The 21567-nt window shown below is 46.5% G+C and overlaps 1 protein-coding gene across 1 annotated transcript in view; it reads right to left on the bottom strand.

The window, feature by feature from the left end:
• The window catches only part of FBXW8 (F-box and WD repeat domain containing 8), a 56261-nt gene that overhangs the window by 23750 nt on the left and 10944 nt on the right, over nt 1–21567 (bottom strand). Inside the window, exons 4-7 of the mRNA XM_015824916.1 lie at nt 20978–21066; nt 10975–11132; nt 2631–2827; nt 1164–1373 (exon numbers count right to left, since the gene is read on the bottom strand). Of these exons, the coding sequence (XP_015680402.1) occupies nt 1164–1373; nt 2631–2827; nt 10975–11132; nt 20978–21066 (654 nt within the window). The remainder of the gene's footprint in view (nt 1–1163; nt 1374–2630; nt 2828–10974; nt 11133–20977; nt 21067–21567) is intronic.

Genomic DNA, 21567 nt, shown 5'->3' with positions numbered 1-21567 from the left:
ATAAATCACAATATAGAGGTTGGGTTATTCCGAAGCAGTTGCACAGACCCAGCTCCAATTATTTATTAGTCCTGCTTAGGAAGTAAGAGGTTGAGAGAAAAAAAAAATGAATTGCTTGAGGCTACAGCGGACGAGATGAAATCTCTTCCAGATACAGTACAAGGCTGATTTGACAGGGGTAGCAACTTGTAATGAGCAACGTAGCTAACTAGGAACACAAAGCCCATGAGCCTTAGGCTGGAGAGATGTCAGGCTCTCCCCCTCCCCAACCCCCCCCCAACCCATATTAGCATGACCTCAGGAGTCAGCCCAAGACATTCAGGAGCACAACAAAAGGATTCCCCCCCCCTCTCCCTTTTCGGGATGACTGTCTACAACTCAGACCCAAATTTCTAAATGAGACATTTGACCCCAAGGTTTGTTTTTCATCACCTCCAGAAGGTCGAGACCTGTCTTCCAGAATGTGGGATGCAGGGGAATGAATTTAAAGTAAAACAGAAGAAGATTCCGATTCAATACGAGGGGAATTACGCTTTGATAGCGGAAACCAATTCTCCAGAAAAATGGCAAGGTTTCTCCTTGGTTGGATGTGCTGGGACACAGGGTAGGGCAGGAGTAGGCAACCTTGGCTCTTTCATGACTCGTGGACTTCAACTCCCAGAATTCCTGAGCCAGCCACGCTGAGGGGAAAGGGAGAGGTTTCCAAGCTGAGCCATGCTGGCTCAGGAATTCTGGGAGTTGAAGTCCACCAGTCATAAAAGAGCCAAGGTTGCCTACCCCTGGGGTAGGGTAACCATCTGTTGATGCTTTCATTGGGCTACTAAGCCTTGAGCAGTGGTTGAACAGCACAAATGGCCTTTCAAACTCTTAATTCTATGAAATTCATTAGACTTAAGGTGCCATGACGAAATAGCTGAGCTTAAGTAGATTTCATACCATCGTAGAATTGGAAGGGACTTTAGAGGTCTTCTCCTCCAACTACTGCTCAGCACAGGAATTCTCCCAACGTTCTGGAGAAATGGCTGCCCACTCTTCAAATCCTCCAATGATGGAGTACCCATAACCTCAGGAGATAGGCTGCTCCATTGCTCTCCCATCAATCCAATAAGCAATAGAGAGAAGCCAAGGTCAAACATTTTAGGGCACCAAAAGACCTCAAGTACCTTGTTGGTCTCGTTAATCAACCAGCCGAAGCCTCTGACGCCGAAGGCCACCTCGTTGGCGGAGACGTCCAGGCACGTGACAGGCTGGCCGTAGACGGAATGCAGGACTTTAGCTGGCTCTCCTTCCTTCAAGTAGTAGATTGTGTCCTCCGCTGCTACTACAGCACCTGGGCAGGCCGACGTATGGGGCACAAGAGAGAGTAGGCTGACCTGCAAAAGAGTTAAATGGAGTGAAGAGAGTGAGTGTTGAGTCTCAAATATCTTTCCCTGCCAAAGTATTCTTTCCTCCCCAAAACATCGAAAGAGCTATCCTTGCCCCTTCGGTGCCACGAGTTCCAATTCTCTCCATCTGTGATAGGGGAGAGGAGCATCTCCATAGGAGCACATCTACGTAGAAAAGTACTAACAGTGTTACTTCAATGGATTAGATGGCAGATATGGGAAGAAGAAAGCTTGAGGGGGACCTTGATGTTTCCTGAGCTTGGTGGTTTTCTTGCAGACCTTTCATTACCTAACTAGATAACACCATCAGTGGTAGAAGGGAGTGGGGTTTGTGTAGAGGAGGAGGAGGAGGAAGAGAAGGAAGACTAAGAGGACTAGGAGGAGGAAGAGGACTGTGGGGTCCTTGGTGCTTCTGAGCTTGGTAGTTTTCTTGCAGACATTTCATTACCCAACTAGGTAACACCATCCGTGCTGTGAGTGCTAAGATCGTGAGTGCTGTTGATGTTGCCTAGTTTGGCTCATGGCACGTCTGCAAGGAAACCACCAAGCTCAGAGAGCCCCAAGGACCCCTCATTTCAACCCTGAGCTACAAAGATTCTCCTTTTATTAGAAGAAAGCTTTGACAAAAGAGTGCCTGTCAAAGCAAAGAGCTTGATACTCCCGCAGATGACCCCCATCCTGGCATATTCCAGATACAACGGACCAGCCAGCATGCCCACCTCTGTTCAGAATAATCTCTTTTTTTTTTCAGCTGAAGGATTCAACAAGCTGGAGTCACCTAAGAGAACTTCCTTTGATCCTTTTGACCCAATCAAAAAGGAAACAGAAAGATCAAAACACCTCCTCACCAGCAGTCAACACCCAGTTTGAGTAGAGATTAATACCAAGAATAGCACTAAACCCACAATCAAGCAGTGAACAGGACCCCAATTGAGGAACTAGCAAATCAGACAAAAAGCTAACTCTAAAAACAGCCTAATTAAGGAACCACCAAGACTGACTAATATATAAACAGAAAGCCAACCCTACTCCTTTCTAGCACTGATGACGTTACCTAGTTGGGTGGTAAAATGTCTGCAGGAAAGTTACCAATATTCTCTGCCATCGATCTTTTTCTTCTTTTTCATTCTGAGCTGCATCCTTGCTCCCTTATCAACGCAGCGCATTGATCTTCACTAATTGGCCAAAGGTGATGCAATCCAACACATTTAAAGGGCTTTTCCTGGGAATAACAAAGAGACTCACCCACTTCGGAATCTCAAACTCTGCCACGGTTCCCCAGTAGCCTTTGTCGTTGGCGCTTTCCACTTTGACCTGGAACCCGGAGACCGTGGCTACGGTGGCCCCCTCAGTCGGAAGGGCCAAGGCTTGGATCTTCTGGTTGTGTTGATACCTGTGGATTGGCTCGGAACCCACCAGCAGGCTCCACACTTTTACTGACCCTGCGTGCCAAAAGGAGGAAAGGGGTGAAAAATAGAATCTGGGATATAATCCTGTCTCTCCCTATAGGATATAATGCTGGTTACTATTTCCCTGTTAGCTTGTTCATTTGCTAATGTTTGCTAATATTTCAAATCTGAAATGGTATAGGTTCTCCTGCTTGAGCAGGGGGCTGGACTAGAAGACCTCCAAGGTCCCTTCCAGCTCTATTCTATTCTATTGGAAGGGAAGAAACTTTTCAATGTTAAGCAATTTTCAAACTTAAGCAATTCTCTTAAGTTTGATATAAGGCTGCTCTCCATGGTCCTGAAAAGCCAACTGCCAGCTCTACAACAATCACCCACAACATGTAGAGTTTAAGCCAGAATTATTTTTGTTAGGCATAATTGCAGGTAATTATGAGAAAGAGCGTATAGATTTAATTTTACGTTATGTTAACTGCAGCAAGAATTGTATTTGCTCAATATTGGAAAAATGAAGATCGACCAACGGGAGGAAGTGTTAATTAAAAAAATCTTAAGAGTGTGCCGAAATGGAGAGATTGACATTGAAAATGAAAGAGAAAGAAGACTCAGTTTATTTTAGAAAATGGGATACTTTTTATCACTGGCTAGAAAAACAGAGGTAAAGAGAAAGGAACTTAATATGTATTAGTAAACTAGACATTGAAACCCAGACAATAGGTTGCCGATAATATTTTAAGCACTTGTGAGTATAAAAAACTAATATATATGGTTTTCCCAGTTGCAATGTATGGCTGTGAAAGTTGGACCATAAGAAAGGCTGAGTGCCAAAGAATGGAGGCCTTTGAACTCTGGTGCTGGAGAAGACTCCTGCGAGTCCCCTGGACTGCAAGGCGATCCATCCAGTCAGTCCTAGAAGAGATCAACCCCAACTGATCTTTAGAAGGAAGGCCAGATCCTGAAGTTGAAACTCAAGTACTTTGGCCACCTAATGAGAAGGAAGGACTCCCTGGAGAAGAGCCTGATGCTGGAAAAGATGGAGGGCAAGAGAAGAAGGGGACGACAGAGAACGAGGTGGCTGGATAGAGTCCCTGAAGCAGCAAGCGTGAGCTTCAATGGACTCCAGAAGATGGTAGAGGACAGGAAGGCCTGGAGGAACGTTGTCCATGGGGTATATATATATATATATATTAAGAAAAGGATATAATACCAAGCCAGAGCTTTTAAAGTCGTGGTTTATTGAATAAACCCAACCTGCACGATGCAGGTTCATGCATGAAATCCAGGATGGGTTAACCAGTCAGGGCATAGAGTCTTTGCCTGACTGCATACAGAGAGGTCAAGAGTTGTTTGTAAGTTACAAAAAGTCACATCAGGGAGTGTTGGATTGGCACCCCTGCCAGGCCACAAGCGTTTCTTCCCTCTTTTGAAAAGAAAAAGCCAAGCCAAGAAAAAGGATAATGAGATGGCACCCCAGCAAATTTAGAGGATTATTTATGTGCGCTTTGGTAAAGATTATTTCGGTGCCCGCGAAGCACTTCCACATGGCAAAATAGGACCAGCCATCTCGGGAGCTATCTAATGGCGCTGCCTCTAAATATTTATGCTCCTCATCAAGGGAGCGAGCACAATCGGAGCCGGTTTTGTATTTGTGTTTTTTTTTTAAATTTTATTAGGGATGCATATTTAAATTAATCTATTTGCCTAAACAATTAGCCGGCTCGTTTTGTGTGCACGGTGCCAAAATTGCAATTAGACTTCCATCAACATGCAAAAGGCCCGAGTAAAACTGCCCCAGAGGAGTCGTAAGGCCGCTTGGAGTTGGGCTGTTCCAATTTTACTTCGAGATCTAATGGTAATTATTCTTGATTGTTTGAAAGGTAAATAACAACTAAGCTGGTTTTGAAAATAAGAATGCCTATGGAACAGCCGCCGCCCAACAGGGAAGCAAATTAACGTCTCCTTTTTTTTTTATAAAAAGAAAAAAAAAGAAAAGAGCATCTTGAGTCACTTAAAGCCCACTTTTGAAGCCCAAAGCAGTTTGGAAAAATAAAATAAAAAACCTGCACGTTCAACTTTGTTCCACAGCCATTGATTCAACTCTGAATTTTACTTGGAGAGCCCAGTAAAAGCTACCGTGTGCAGGCTTTAAAATTCATCGATTGCTTTTACAACATGCACTAAAACAAGACTGGCTCATTTAATGATATTTAGGAACCCTTTCTTTGTAATTCCCAACTTATGAACTGGGATCGGAATGGCTGTTAAGACAGCCTGATTTTACAACCTTTTCTGCCATGGTTGTTAAGTAAATCACTGTAATTGTTAAGTAAATTAACATTAACAGAGGGATGGAATCAAGATCATGTGAAGTGTTAATACCACTCTACAAGGCCTGGGTAAGGCCACACTTGGAATACGGCATCCAGTTTTGGTCACCACGATGTAAAAAAATGTTGAGACTCTAGAAAGAGAGCAGAGAAGAGCAACAAAGATGATCAGGGGACTGGAGGCTAAAACATATAAGGAACGGTTGCTGGAATTGGGTATGTCTAGTTTTAATGAAGAGAAGGACGAGGGGTGACATGAGAGCAGTCTTCCAATATCTCAGGGGCTGCCCCAAAGAAGAGGGAGTCAAGCTCTTCTCCAAAGCCCCTGAAGGCAGGACAAGAAGCAACGGATGGAAACTCATCAAGGAGAGAAGCAACCTAGAACTAAGGAGAAACTTCCTGACAGTTGGAACAATTAACCAGTGGAACAACCTGCCTCCAGAAGTTGTGGGTGCTCCGATAGTGGAGGTTTTCCAGAAGAGATTGGACAACCACTTGTCTGCAATGGTATATAAGGTCTCCTGCTTGAACAGGAGGTTGGACTAGAAGACCTCCAAGGTCCCTTCCAACTCTATTATTCTGTTAAACCACACAGTCATTAAGCGAATGTGGTTTACCCTGATTTTTTTGCCTGCCAGCTGGGAAGATTACAAATGGTGATCGCATGATCTTGGAAGACTGCAACCCTCAGAAATACACACTGATTGCCAAAGGCTCACATTTTCATCATGTGATCACAGGGATGCTGTGACGATTGTTAAGTGCGAGTGTGACTGCTCGTAAGTCACTTTTTTTCCCCCACTTCAAACAGTTGCTAAATAAATGGTTGTGAGTTGAGAACCGCCTGTATGGCGAGACTAGTGTTCTACATGTCCTGGAACTGTCAACTCCAATGACAGATAACTAAGCAATCCCCAAATATCTGACACGGTTCCTATCTGTTAGCCAACGTGGCTGTTATGAATTGGCGTTTCATTACCCAACTAGGTGACACCATCAGAGCTGAGCATAACATCATGAGCGCTGATGTTGTTGCCTAGTCAGCTAATGAAATGTCTGCAAGAAAACAACCAAGCTCAGAGAGCACCATGGACTCATTGTTCTCCTCCTCCTCTCCACAAACCCCACTCTCCTCTAGCACTGATGATGTTACCTAGTTGGGTCGTGAAATGTCTGCAAGGAAACCACCAACCTCAGAGAGCACCAAGGACCCACAATTCTCCTCCTCCTCCTCCTCTGCAAACCCCACTCCCTTCTAGCACTGATGATGTTACCTAGTTGGGTAATGAAACGTCTGCAAGAAAACAACCAAGCTCAGAGAGCACCAAGGACTCATTGTTGTCCTCCTTCTCCTCCTCCTCTCCACAAACCCCCCTCTCCTCTAGCACTGATGATGTTATCTAGTTGAGTAATGAAACAGCCAATCTCAGAGGGCACCAAGTTCTCCTCCTCCTCCTCCTCTCCACACATCTGACTCTCCTCTAGCACTGATGGTGTTACCTAGTTGGGTAACGAAACGTCTGCAAGAAAACCAACCAAACTCAGAGAGCACCAAGGCCCCTGTGGCTCTACTTCATTTCATGCCAATATTTAGAGGGTCCTGCCTTTGTTCACCCAAATGCAGCAATGAGGGGAAGGGGGGGGCTATTCTGTTCAGCCTTCTCTCCCGTGGCACAGAAACTTTCCACGGTGCAAAGCAGAATGGGCGAGGGTGGGAGGATTAAAGCAGTCTACACATGCACACACACACACCCCACACACACACACACATCACCAAGGCCGTGGCTGCGTGCCAGACCCAGGCAAGCATGGAGCAGATGGAGCCCTGGCACGGCCCCGACGGCTCCTGCATTAGCAGCATCTGCTCATTAACCAGAAACTCTTCTCTCGCTTTCTCTAATGCTCCAGGAAAAGCATTTTGATTTGATTCATTTCGGGTAAGGCAACGTGGAAGGCAATTAGTGGTAGGGAAAAAAAAATAAAAAAATAAAAAAGCAAGCTGGATGCCTGCCAGTGCTGACAATGGGAAACAAGGCAGAAGATATACAGAAAGCTGGTCAGTTGGAATTCAAAACATCACAATTGTGGATTCGGCTGCCAAGGCCTCCCAGGTGTAGATTGACGGGCGGGCAGGGGAGGAAGAGGCCGCGCAGACCGCAAGACTGTTCCACCCATCCTTCGGTTCCTTTGCGGCTGATCTTCCAGGATCGGGGCCATCAAGTCGTGGAGGCCAGCTGGAGGTTTATCTGAGGCTGCCAGGTCACCAGATAAAGCTCCAGGTGGCCTCCCCGACTCTCTAGAAGAATGCAAATGACCAGCTGTCTGCAAGGAGTATAAATCCTTCCCTTCTCCACCATCCAGTCCGAGCGGAAGAAGCTTCTGGGATGAGGAGCGAAACGAAACTCAAGGACGTCCCGTTGCCTCCTGACAAAAACACTTTTGGGATAACTATGACCTGGATGGCTGAGAATCTCCATAGACATTTAGCTATGTACTTGGGGGTGAACACCCTTCGAATGGCGCGGGACTATGAACGGAGTTCCAGAAAACATTGTGGACTACAGGAACCATTTTTCCGCTTCAGTTTGAGACTAACACAGACTCATCCCCAACCTCCTGCGCCTGCCTTCAGCAGGGAAGGGACCCAGGACAGAAAAAATCCTACAGCCATGAAGGCTCCCCACCCATTTGCACCACTCAGGTGACCCTAAAGACACAGGTAAGCCTCCAGGTGGCCTCCACGGCTCTCTAAAAGGATGCAAATGACCAGCGGTCTACAAGGAGTATAAATCCTTCCACTCCCCACCGTTCAGTCAGAGCAGAAGAAGCTTCTGGGATGAGAAGTGAAACTTCTTCAAAGGAAAAACAAGAAAGTCCAGTGGCCTCTTGGGATAACTATGACCTGGAGGACTAAGAATCTCCATAGATGTTTTGACCGAAATCTCCTTACTCATCGCACACGCGAGACGGCACGCTGACAGCTGACCGCAACCCTGCCATTCCCTAAGAAGCAAAAGTTTGCACCCAAAAGACAGAAAAGACCATGGAATCCAGAGCTCCAGAATTAAGGCGCAAGGCAATCGTGGGCGTTGAGTATTGACAATTCCTCGACAACAGAGCTTGCCCGGGGATAGGCGGATTTAAATCATCACCGGGAGGGGGGGGGAGATCCACGGCACTCTTTGCTCAGCCAGTCAGCTGTGAGGAGAAGGCAGGCGTAAAAAATGCCCACGGGTTCCTCTTGGAGACCGGTTGCCAAGGGCATCGCGGCTTGCGCCCTGCTGAATGGGGAGAAAATGGGTGTTGTGTCAACGCATTCGCTAAGAGCCCTTTTCAACGGCGGGGACTGGCGGCACTGCCTCCTCGTGCTAACAGATGGCTTCTGTGTTCACCAGGCACACGCTACAAAAGCAACACACACACACACACACACCCCAGGAAGAAAACAGGCATATAGACACACACAGACATAGACACATGGGGGGGAGAGAGGGCATATAGCAGCGAAAAAAGGATAATTGCTTTGAAAAATAGCGAGAATTATGTACGTGGGCTTCTCCGGGTGTACGTTTGTTGAGATCTCTTCCTGCGATTCTCACAGATTTGAGGTGGACAATTTTTGTGGGTAAAATGTTTCAGGAGGGTGGAAAGTGGGAGGCATGTCTGATTTTCAGAAGGGGATCAGGTGATGCCCCCCCGGGGACACTGCAACCGTCGTAAATACGAGTCGGTTGCCAAGCCTCTGAATGTTGATCACGCGACCCCCGGGAGGCTGCAACGGTCGTAAGTGTGAAAAACGGTCGTAAAGGCACTTTTCCCCCCGTGCTGTTGTAACTTTGAACAGCCACTGAACAAACTGTTGTAAGGATGTCCTGTAGTGTCTGTGTGTGTTGCACCTCAAAAATGGCAGGAAGCTCATTTTCACCAAACGGAGAGGATGAAGGTCTGAGGACGTTCGCCAGGCTGAGATTGCTAAGAGGGATGGAAATGGAAATTCATTCGCTGAGTGTAGGAAGGACGGGGCATTAGCCTGTTATACGAAGGTCTTATTTGGTCTGCTCTCGCTTTTTATTGGTTTTTAATTGGGTGCTGCTAAGAGTCGGTTTCGAGTTGAAGCAGCCTTATAAATTGAAGCCATAAATAAATAAAATTACTTAATTTAGGTTTCGTCGGTCTGGGATGGCAAATCAAGAAGGAAAATTACATTGCGTTAAATTAAATAAATGAGACTCAACGCATCCCAGTTATGAGATGTGCGCCATCCACTTATCTGCGATAGGTGCAAGATTACAACATCTGGAGCACCTCCCTTCCTTTCAGTGGAAGCAGCAGAGGCACTGAAAAAAATTGCAAGCTTTGAACGGTCCTTTTTTTTTCTTCCTTATTGCAAGCATGCAGTTTCTTAACAGGTATGTTTTGACATCAGATCAGTTGACAGTAGATTCAGGATAGCCCGTTTAGGCTTTGAATGGGGTATTGGGGGATTAGAACATTCCATTTGGCATATCAGATCGGAATTCATATTCCTCTAGATCAGTGCGTCTCACCCTTGACACCTTTTGAGAGGTGTGGGCTTCCAACTCCCAGAATTCCCCAGCCATGGAAAGAGAATGGGAAGAGGGGAAGAGAAAGGAAAGGAATGGAAAGGGAAGGAAATAGAGAAGGAAAGGAAAGGAATAGAATGGAAAGGGAAGGAAAGGAAAGGAAAGGAAAAGAAAAAAAGGGAAGGGAAGGAAATAGAGAAAGGAAAGGAAAAGAAAGGGAAGGGAAGGGAAGGAAATAGAGAAGGAAAAGAAAGGGAAGGGAAGGAAATAGAGAAAGGAAATAGAGAAGGAAAGGAAAAGAAAATGAAGGGAAGGAAAGGAAATAGAGAAAGGAAATTGAGAAGGAAAGGAAAGGAATAGAATGGGAAGGGAAGGGAAGGAAATAGAGAAGGAAAGGAAAGGAAAAGAAAGGGAAGGAAACAAAGAAGGAAAGGAAACAGAGAAGGAAAGGAAAGGAAAAGAAAGGGAAGGGAAGGAAATAGAGAAAGGAAATAGAGAAGGAAAGGAAAGGAATAGAATGGGAAGGAAAGGAAATAGAGAAGGAATGGAAAGGGAAAGGAAGGGAAGGAAATAGAGAAAGGAAATAGAGAAGGAAAGGAAAGGAAAAAGACATGGTTGTGAAATATGACATTTGGGGGTAGCATTTTACTGAACGTTCTCTGTCTAACAAACTGAAAATGAGAATCACTTGGGGGGGGGAGGGCCTTCTTTTAGCTATTGTATTTTGTATTTTTATATTTCTGTAGTATTTACATCATTTTGTCTTTTTAATATTGTAAGCTGCCCAGTTACCCTGGGATAAGGTGGGTGGCCAACAAATTTAATAATAATACATTTACGTCTCTAGTGCAATAATCTGGCTTTGCTCTTTCTCTTATTGGCCCTCCTTCCCTACATCTCTAAGAAAAGAAAGAAAGAAAGAAAAAAAAACCCACCAGACAGGCCAAAACAAGTTGTTTGCTCATGACAAGCTTGGCCGGGCTGAGGCCTGGCACCCGTGCCTCCAAGCAGCAGCTCCAGGAGGAATCAAAGCCCTCGTTTGAATGGGCACCGCCATCCAAGGCCTCCTAATGCAACGGAGGTTATCGGCCAACTTTCCCACATAAAAGCGAGCGTGAGCGCGCACACGTGCGTTTGTGTGTACAGGAGAGGGTTAGAATTGCTCCCAGGAAGAAAGGAAGGGAAAAAAAAGAAAGGAGAGGGGAGGTTGAAAAAAAGAAAAAGAAAAAAGCAAAAAAAGCTGGGCACAGCTGCTTCATTTCCAGAAAGCTTTTAAAAGACAACATTAGGACCCGGCTTGCTGTTAACTTACCGTCCTCGTACGCCGACACAGCCAGGGAACTGTTTATTCTCACAAAAGAGGCATGTGGCCGGGGGCCAGGCTCCCCAGAGCCGTGTTCCGGTTCCAGGACGGGGGCCGCGTAGTCCCAGGTGCGCGTGTCCCACAGCTTCACATCGCCCGACGTGTATCTGGAACGGAAAGCGGAGCATGGGATCCAAAAGCTGCAGGAGTCAAGGCCTCTTTTGAGTTCTGGGTTTGGTTGGGATCCAAAGCTCCTTCCCAAGAAGACAGGGGGGGGGGCTTATCTGCAAAGGAGGGCGGGCGTCCCCTTCTGTGGCTCCTGCCAGGAAATTCAGATGGGAACCTTCAGGACAGCGGACCCCGACAACCACAATTCAGCCCAAAATTTATGGGGCGGTTGTTAAGTTTTGCCCCGTTTTTACGACCTTTCTTGCCACAGTGGTTAAGGAGAATGGAAAACTCTTTTGTGTTCTATCCCTAACTGAACATTCCTTCTCAAAAGCGAAATCTGCAATGAGCGCAGAGCATTAAAAGTAACACCCGAAGCACAGATGCTCGGCTTCGTGTTTTCAATTTTAAGAAGCAAACTCGTTCTCTAAGGACTGGGATTCCTGTGGCCAACATGACACCACCTGGACAGCTTCAGTAGAGCAGGAGAAGCCTAAGGAAGCAACGGCCCTACACATAGAAAGTTCGCATTATGCTACTTTTCCCCCACAACTTTTAAAATGGGCAGACATCCCTCCCCGGAACCCGGCAACCCATAACTCAACTCAGCCTATTTAAAGAACAATTTGAGATGAAATCAACAACTTCTTTGTAGGCTACAAGAAGACAACAAGAGGTTACGAACGGTGCTGGGATGAATCTGACCTCCATGTAAAAAGTTGATTTGTACCTCGCAGCTAATTTATGGAAGAACTGGGCCAAAAGAGTTGTTGAAAAGGGTTGTCGTTGTGGGGCAAATATCAGGAAGACGGTGTGTTGGGTATGTTTGCTGCCCTGAGTTGTTTGTAAAAATAGTAGAAGGAAGGAAGGAAGGAAGGAAGGAAGGAAGGAAGGAAGGAAGGAAGGAAATAAAATTAGCTTTGTTTTCAACCTCTGATGTGCTGGGAACAGCAATGAAATGGTCTCCCAGTTTGGTCTAGCAAGGGAAACTAAATCCTTAGCAACAGGCGGCTTGTTTAGCTATTCAAACTTTAGTTCCACTAAACTAGTTGAACTGAAACAAGAAAAGCTGGGATAGATCTAACTTATGAAGATACGGTAAAACCGCTGACTTCCCGATAGCATCCACGTTGGTTTCTTCTTTTGACCAGAAAGAGGAGGAGGAACGGAGAAGACGACAAAAGAAGTATTGTGTAAGAGGCGGGAAGGTGCTGGATGTTAGCCCAACTAAGTAGGGCTGAAGAGGCTGGCAACTTCCTCGGATGTTACCCCCTCCGACCAAAAAGACAACAATATAAAAAGAAAAAGGGACAAAGCTGCAAAAAAAAGCACGAGTGGCAACGCCAAAATCAATCTCTCCAGAGCCCCAGATGTCCTTATCACTGCCTAATGACAATCCTAACTCTGCCAATTAAAGACTCGGCTATCGCTGTTGCATTGTTCGTAAGCTTTTGGCCCCCAACGTTGATGGCTGTCTAATTAGCGCGGGTGCAAAGTACAACTTTAAATTACGCACGCGAGCTGACAAATGCACGGGAAAATAAGGGATCAATACGAGGGCTCAACTTAGAGCACCTGCGCTGGCGTGCGACGGCCATTCGCAAACCTGCTTTCCGTTGGAAGGGAGAGAGAGAGAGAGAGAAGCTAGGTTAGTTAGACCAACAAGCTATTGGGAGGTTTGGCTAGCCATGCCACGGAGAGGAATCGGGGCCCTCGAAGTTAGAACGTTCTCTCGGCCACCTGCGATTCCCACCTTTGCGCCCGAGTAGAAGCCGAGAGAAAGAAGCTGGAAAAAAGAGGGAGGCACGAAATGTTAGAAATAAGAGGATGACCGTTATTGACAGGCAAAATTGGGGGGGGGGGAATCAAATCAAAATAAAATTGGCAGCCGAATTCCGGGAGTTTTAAGCCGCAGCTCCTGCAGATGGTGCCCCGATGTTCATTTCTCTTCGCAGTCCTGTAAACGTGAAGCATTGCCGCTTCTTCGGAAACTCAATGGCCTTGATGTCTTAAATGGTGGGCTTGAAAATGAAGGGAGGTGGGTTGCTAAAAGCCCCCTTTAACAAAATCCATTGGATCAACCCAGCCCTCAAGGACAGGTCAACCTCTAGCCCAGCCCTACCCTGGTTCACCTGTGCGGTTCCTTCGCAGAGGACCGTTCGTCAAAGGCAACCAATTTCTATCTCCCCCACCGCACTTTGAAATCTGACCTCTCCTCCCCTTAGTGATGGTGATGTCATCTATATTTGCTGCTAATGAAGAGGAGGCCTGCAAATGAGAAGGGCTGAGGGGAGAGATAAATGAACAGAAATACACTGAAAAGAATACATTTTTCTTCTCTCTCTCTCTCTCTCTCTCTCTCTCTTTTCCAGGAAAATGCGTGAAGAGCCACAATCAGAAACGAAGACGGAGAACATGAAACGATGCGCAGCGATGTAAGTCAAAGATGGCTTAGAATAGGAGGGCTGGAAGGGACCTTGGAGGTCTTCTAGTCCAAGGTTTTTCAACCTTTTCACCCCTTGTACCACTTTTAGGATATGGCAACATCCGAGTACCACCAGGCGCCTAGCAAGGTGTCAAAAACTTGATGACCCATAAATAAGAAAAGAAAAAAAGTGATGAAGTACAGGTAGTCCTCGACTTACAACAGTTTGCTTAGTGACTGTTCGAAGTTACAATGGCCCTGAAAAAAGTGCCCCCCAAGCCACAGCCGAGCAAGATACCTGCCTGCCCGCCCGGCGGCGCTCTTCCTCCTATCCGAGGTTTCCATTGTTGTAAGCATTTCTGTTGAGGATTGGCAGCGGGGGTGGGGTGGGGGGTGTTTGGTTTTTATTCCCCCCCATCTGTGGGTGGTTGCAGCAGGTTTTGGTCCCTTCACATGACCCTGGGACACTGTGACCATCATAAATATGAATCGGTTGCCAAGCATCTGAATGTAAATCACAAGACCCTGGAGATGCTGCAACATTCCAGCTTCTTCTGGGCTCAGAAGTGCCAGGATCAGCGCCGAGCTCCAGTTGGAGCCTGGCGCTGATTCTGGCGCTTCCGCTGAGCCCTGACAACCCTGCAGCTCCAGCCATCTCTCGCTCAGGCTTGTGCGGTGCTGCCACCGGTTCAGCTCATTCCCCTCCCCTGCTACCACTTTTCTAGGATGGTGGCGTACCACCTGCCAGGTGCCAATGTACCACAGGTGGTACCCGTACCACTGGTTGAAAAGCCTTGATATATATCACCTGGAGCTCCTGAACAAAACATAGGACACAACCCTAAATATACATGCATACCTTAGACAGGTACATGTCCGGATGTGCAGAGTCACCGGTCCCCAAAACAGCTCTGATAAGGCCACCAGAAGCTGCTACTAAATTTTAATTTTTAATATAAGAAAATACATTCACGGGGAATAATCGCATCAACCATATTGAATGCATTTAATTTAAGTGTCCATTTTCTCCCCAGCTTTTGAAAAAGTGGCCCCCAGCAAGGCCTTAGCTGAAGCGGCACTAAATGTAGAAATCCACCTCAATAGTAATTATTTAAATTGTAGTCCGAAGAGAACGGGGAGCGAAATGTATTTTACCCGATGCCTTTTAGACCTTCCTCTCACGGCCATCAAAGGCCACGTTCTAAACACCGCAGAGCATTTAAACCAGGAGCAAAACAGCTGAGGCTCAGCCCCACTCAATGGACCGTTTTAGATTTGCATGGACTTCCTCCAAATTAATATGCAAAGAGGTCCGGAATAGCTGGGCCCAAGGTGGAAATTACCATCAGGCCAAAAAAAAACAAAAAACAGCTGGAGAACTTTCTTTCATCTTGCTGAGAGGGCAACCTCCCCTCTCCAATTTGTCTGTCTCCATTCACCGAGGGGAGGGATGGAGGGAGAACGGTCTGGGGTCTGAATGAAGGATGGAGGGAAGGAGAACAGCACGAGAGATGGAGGGAGAACAGTCTGAGTCTGAACGAGGGACGGAGGACAGTCCGGTTCTGAATGAGGGATGGAAGGAGGGAGAACAGTACGAGGGATGGAAGGAGAACAGTCTTGGCTTGAACAAGGGATGGAGGGAGAATATTTGGGTCTGAATGAGGGATGGAGAGCGAACGGTCTGGGTTTGAACGAGAAGGGAGAACAGTCTAGGTCTGAACCAGGGACAGAGGGCCTGGGTCTGAATGAAGGATGGATGGATGGAGAGGACAGTATGAGGGATGGAGGGAGAACAGTCTTGGCCTGAACAAGGGATGGAGGGAGAAGTCTGGATCTGAATGAAGGATGGAGGGAGGGAGAACAGTACAAGGGAGGGAGGGAGGGAGAATGTTTGGGTCTGAAGGAGGGATGGAGAGCGAATGGTCTGGTTTTGAACGAGAAGGGAGAACAGTCTTGGTCTGAACCAGGGACAGAGGGCAAATAGTCTGGGTCTGAATGAATGAATGAATGAAGGATGGATGGATGGAGGACAGTACGAGGGATGGAGGGAGAACAGTCTTGGCCTGAACCAGGGATGGAGGGAGAATTCTGGATCTGAATGAAGGATGGAGGGAGAAGTGCTTTCTAAACAGCCTCCTCGCTTCTTCTCCGACACTGGAGACCTCAATCTGGCGAGCGGATGTTTATCATGAACACTCTGCCCAGCAGTAACGAGGCTTGTTTCGAGTGTCAGACCTTGGATTGTTTTCATTGGAGACGGGCGATGTTTGCGGTTACCTCACTCCCCAATCAATGCGGCACACACCCCAGCCTCCTACGGCACCACCTCAGAGTGGCTTAAAGCAACAGGGTCCCTGCTCACGTGGGCCTCTGTTTCAAAACAATACAAGGCCACCTTCTGCCTCCCTGGTCCGCCCCCCCCTCCCCAAACTATAGAAAACGCTGTAAAAAGGGAGGCTTTTCAAGGACACTTTCCAATCACAAGCAATTAGCGTGTGCGGCAGGGTTGAACGGGGAGGGGGGGAGGGAGGGGGGAGAAAAAAAATGTATCTGCAGATTGAAATTTGAGTTGCTCTTTCATCCTTCCACTTTAGAGCTTAAATTCTCTCTCCTGCCTTTAAGCAACGGAGTTTTAGACGACTGGAAAGAATAGCGGCTTTGATCTGTTTCACTTGAGTTTCTCCACCCACCCACCAACCCCCCAGCTATGTCTAGCCACTTGATGAAAATATGTCATCCTTGTTCTTTTTTTTTCTTCTCTCCCCCTCTGTCTCCAATTCTGCTGCAAAAAAAATGAATGCACGAGGCAGCCGACAGGTAATGATCAGGTATGCGTTCAACGATCTTCTTTTTTTGCAAGATAACGCCGTGCACAAAATCAGACACATAACTTCGTAGCAAGGGACCTACGAAAAGTGAAGTCCTGCCTGCCACTTTTTAAAAAAAAAAAAAGTTGTGGTGGCTTATTCGCTAAACCACAGTTGGTTGCCACACAAAAAGAAGGTAAGTCAGACTGGCTATCGTGCATGGGTTCAGACCCCACACCAAACCGCTGAAAACTGTATGAAGGCTTAAGAACACACTTGCATTACTCCAAGCACTGATTAGCAGTTGACTGGGGTTGTGCGGAGAATGAAGACAGAAATAGACCAATGACAGGATGGTTTAATGTGGTGCGTAGATCCAGGCTTGTCAGATGCTGTATTTTTTTCCTATCCTGCTCTATGGAGTAGAGAGTTGGTCAGACAGAAGGCCACCTGAAGAGACTAGAAGCATTTGAAATGTGGATTTACAGGCGGCTGTTACGCCTGAGCTGGGTTGACAAGATCAGAAACGAGGAGGGGATAAGCCGCCTGGGAAAGCCAAGGGAAGTCATCAAAACAATAAAAAAATGAAAATTAGAATATTTCGGACATGTGATGCGACACCCAGAAAAATATGGCATGCTCCATTTAATCCTCCAGGGAAAGATGGAAGGCAAACGAGGTCCAGGCAGAAGAAGAACATCGTGGCTTCAAAATCTCAGGGACTGGTTTGGACAAAATTCAGCAGCCCTTTTTCGTCCGGCTGCTGATAAAAACAGGATCGCCAACATGATCACCAACGTCCGATAACGGATATGGCACAAGAAGAAGAAGATCCAGTTTAAGACTAGCTTCAATTCTTTTCAGCCTGAGATTTTGAACAGCTGTTGCCTAATCAGAATGGATAACCGGGGTTAGTTAGACCACTAACCTACATGGCAGCTTCCTCCGATCCAAGGCAACCGAAATGTTATTTTAATTGATTAATGGGGTTCGTGTTATCTACTATTCTCCCGAGGTCCACTGACTCAAATCTTCATTAGGGCAACTTCAAAATACAAATGATATCATTTGTGTTATGACATCTGGGTAATGACATCATTACATTAAGGAGGCCTTTTGCATAATGGCAACGTTACACAGAGAACACGCAACGGAATTTCCTCCATCGTGGGCAAATAACTGCTCAGCCGAAGTCAGGAAAAACCAAGATTGGGTTGTATTTCCTCTTTAAAAAAAAAAGAGAGAGAACTCCTGGTATGGACTGGTTTTTTTTCAGCAAAGAAAAGAATGGTACAATATGTTCACTCTAGATGGCTTTGGTGTGTATCAAGAAAGCAAGGCAGTTAACACTTGTAATACCCACGAGATCCTAGACTCTCATTACGGAATTCTAAAATTAGCCCTGTTGATTCTCGATGCTCAACCACACTGGAGGTGTCACGCCATCTCTCGCTGCTAAAATAATCTCTTATTAGGTCATAAAAAGAGCTTTGTGGGATCAGACCGGCTTAAGCCCACACAAGGACAACTGGGAGGGAGAAGGCCACAACCGAGAATGGGCCACAAAGAACTTAACAATTTCTACCGCTGGAAACAAAATACAGGGTTTTCGATTACAAAAGCCGCTGCGGGTTTTATCGTCCAGCCAATGGTCTGATGCCCTTGAAACCGCCAAATGTCAGGATGCCCACTGCATCCTGGCTTAGCAAATTCCCTAGGGTAGAATATAAACAGGTGATATTTCACCTATTGTCAAATCTGCAACCTGTTCAGCTGTTATTTTCTCCCAACGCCCCAGAATTTTATTTATGCCTTCTGCATGCAGGTAGTTCTTGACTTGACAATTCATTTGTGACCGCTCCAAGTTACACTGAAAAAAAGGACATAGGACCCTTTTTCACACTTACAACCGTTGCACTGTGGTCATGTGATCAGAGTCCAGATGCTTGGCAACTGACTCACATTGCAGGGGTGGCGCAGTGGTTAGAAGGCAGCGTTGCAGGCTGACTCTGTCCACCGCCAGCAGTTCAATCCTGACCGGTTCAAGGTTGACTCAGCCTTCCGTCCTTCCAAGGTCAGTGAGGACCCAGATAGTTGGGGGCAAGAGGCTGACTCTGGAAACTGCTTAGAGAGGGCTGTAAAGCACTGTGAAGTGGTATATAAGTCTAAAGCTATTGCTCTTCCTTCCTTCCTCCCTCCCTCCCTCCCACTGGTTAGAATGCAGTGTTGCAAGCTAATTCTGCCCACCGCCAGCAGTTCGATCCTGACCGGCTCAAGGTTGACTCAGCCTTCCATCCTTCTAAGGTCAATAAAATGACCACCATTGACCTGGATGACTGAGAATTTCCATAGACATCTTAGAATCATAGAATCACAGGCTTGGAAGGGATTTTGGAGGTCTTCTAGTCCAACACCCCTGCCCAAGGCAGGAGACCTTATTCTATCCTGGGAAAATGGCTGTCCAATCTTTTCTTGAAAGCCTTCAGGGATGGAACACTCACAACTCTGGGAAGGAAACTGTTCCACCGGTCAATTATTCTCACCATCAGGAAATTTCTGCTTTCGCAAACGAAGGCAACTCGAAGCGTCTCGGGATGACCTTGCAGGATCCAATCTGGGCTGGTCACTGGGACAAGAGTTGTCCAGATTTCTGCTGGACTCCATCCTCAGAGAACATCTCTCTCTCTCACCAGATGGACTCCTGCATGAGTCCGAAAGCTCGGAAGACAAAACCACCGGTCCTGGTGACCGATCCAGATTGGATCCTGCAAATGTCTCTTTTCTTTTAGGCTGGATCTCTCTTTAACTAGCTTGCACTTTTTGCTTCTTGTCCTGCCCTCAGGTGCTTTGGGGGTAGTTGGGCTGAAAATTGCCTTCAAAGGGGGGGGAGGAATATGTACAGGCAGTCCTCTAGTTACGACCACAACAGAGCCCCAAATTTATGTTGCTAAGTGAAACAAATGCGAAGTGGAGCTTGCCCCATCTTACGACGTCTCTTGCCACAGCTGTTAAGTGGTTCACTGCAGCTGTTAAGGAAGTAACCTAACTGTTAAAGGAATCTGGCTTTCCGGTTGATTTTGCCCGATCACGTGATCCCCGGGACACTGCAACCGTCATAAACATGAACCGGAATTTTGATCACGCGACCGTGCGGTCGTAAGTGTGAAAAACAGTCGTTAAGCCACTTTTTGCAGGGCTGTTAAAACTTTGAATGGTCACTACCTGGAGGAGTACCTGTACCTTGACGACATCTTGGTCAACCTCAACTGAGCTTTTCACAAGGCGTAATCCATTTCCCACATTTTATCCTGAAATAAACAAACAGGCTACTTTCTGCATTTATTTCAAGTAGCCTCCTTCCCTGGTGTCACTCACAGAATCTGGTGCTGGCAGGGGTTTTGAAAAAGAAGGGGGGGGGGTGAAAACACACACATACACACACACCCAAGACAATTGACTCTAATTCTACTCCACAAAAACGCATCATTAAAATGAAGTGTTGCTCTTAAACGCCATACATTGATTTATGAGAGGCCCGAGCCAATTTCACAGCTCCGATGACATCACCCCCTTCTTCTCTTCGCTGCCTGGTGTTGTGGCTTCGGGACTGTGAAGCTGCGAAAGAGGAGGGAGGCTTCTCCCCCACCACCCACCACCACCACCTTTAAACACACCGCGTGTACAGCCCCCATCAGGGCTAGAGTAAGGAGATTAGCGATGATCCTGGGGGGATCCATTCTTGAAATTCCCTACTGTTTTTAGCACAGAAACGAGGCTAATGAGGTTCATGACATGGAGAGGCCGAAAAAAACGAAATAACCCTTTTAAACCCTGCATTGCAGATAAAGCCGGGGTGGTGATAAATAGAAATGATGGCCCATTACAGGAGTGCTGAATTCTCTCAATGACTCAGAAAACACAGCACAAGGGAGATATTTAGAACCACGAGGCCAGCCCTTGTTTCGGGCATTAAAAATCGTTTTGCCGTTAATGACTTTCACAGCAGAACCATTTTCTACTTAAAAGCCAGGGCAATAAGTTTGTCTCTGCTTAATAATATATATATATATATATTTTAATGGCCGGGGATAAAACAGCCAGAATTACATGACTCCCGTCCAGCAGTATGCGATGGAGCCACGGCAGGAAATTTCACGTGCCAGCGAATTAAGTTCAGAATTATTATTATTATAATAATTATTTGGCAGGCTGCTTCCAATTTGCAAATAGGTGCCAAAGGGGGGGGGGAGGAAATGCCAAATTCCAAAAGCATGAATAGCATACAATGAACCTTACTATCTAGCTCAGTGTTTCTCACCCTTGGCAACCCAAAAGACATTTAGACTTCAACTCCCAGACGGAATTCTGGGAGTTGAAGTCCACCCATCTTCCAAGTTGCCAAGGTTGAGAAAGATGAAGCTAGCGATCTATCAGGAGCTCAATCAAATGTTACCCGTCGGTGTCCATGAGTTGTAAGATTCCCTATGTTTTTTTTAAAAAAACTGTCATTATAGTGTAAGCCACTGTTAACTCTTGGTTTAAATGCTAAGTAATTCCTTACAGGCAGGAGAAGAATTCTAGCTGTACTCTGAGTTCTCAGTCCCAGACTCACCCGGCAATGACTACTCCGTTGCATGAGTGCACATCACACAGAATGTTCCCGACTTCGTGCTGCAACTGGCTCATAGCCCCGACACGGTTCTGCAGAGCAAGACAAGGAAAAGCCATGGGTTTGGTCTAGTAGTCCCTCAAAAATCTCCCCCCCCCCGTTCTAAGAACTGTGGCTTTTGATATCCAAGTGGTACTCCAGCATCTCGACTCTTGACTCAGCCTTCCATCTTTCCCAGTTTGGTAAAATGAGGATCCAGATTGTTGGAAGGAAGAGGCTGACTCTGTAAACTGCTTAGAGAGGGCTATAAAACACCGTGAAGCAGTATATAAGTGCTACTGCTATTCTCTTCTATTCTAAATTCTATTCTCTATTCTCTTGCCGTGGTGGCCCAGTGGTCAGAATGCAGTATTGCAGGCTAACTCTGCCGACTGCCAGCAGTTCGATCCTGACTGCCTCAAGGCTGACTCAGCCTTCCCTCCTTCCGAGGTCGGTAAAATGAGGACCCAGATTGTTGGGGGCAAATAGGCTGACTCTGTAAACCCGCTTAGAGAGGGCTGTAAAACACTGTGAAGCGGTATATAAATCTAAGT

This window comes from Protobothrops mucrosquamatus, unplaced genomic scaffold, assembly GCF_001527695.2.
Source record: "Protobothrops mucrosquamatus isolate PMUCROS unplaced genomic scaffold, P.Mucros_1.0 scaffold2413, whole genome shotgun sequence".
NCBI classification, from domain to species: domain Eukaryota; kingdom Metazoa; phylum Chordata; class Lepidosauria; order Squamata; family Viperidae; genus Protobothrops; species Protobothrops mucrosquamatus.
Note: the sequence above shows the minus strand (reverse complement) of the source record. Positions and strands in the feature narration are given on the sequence as shown.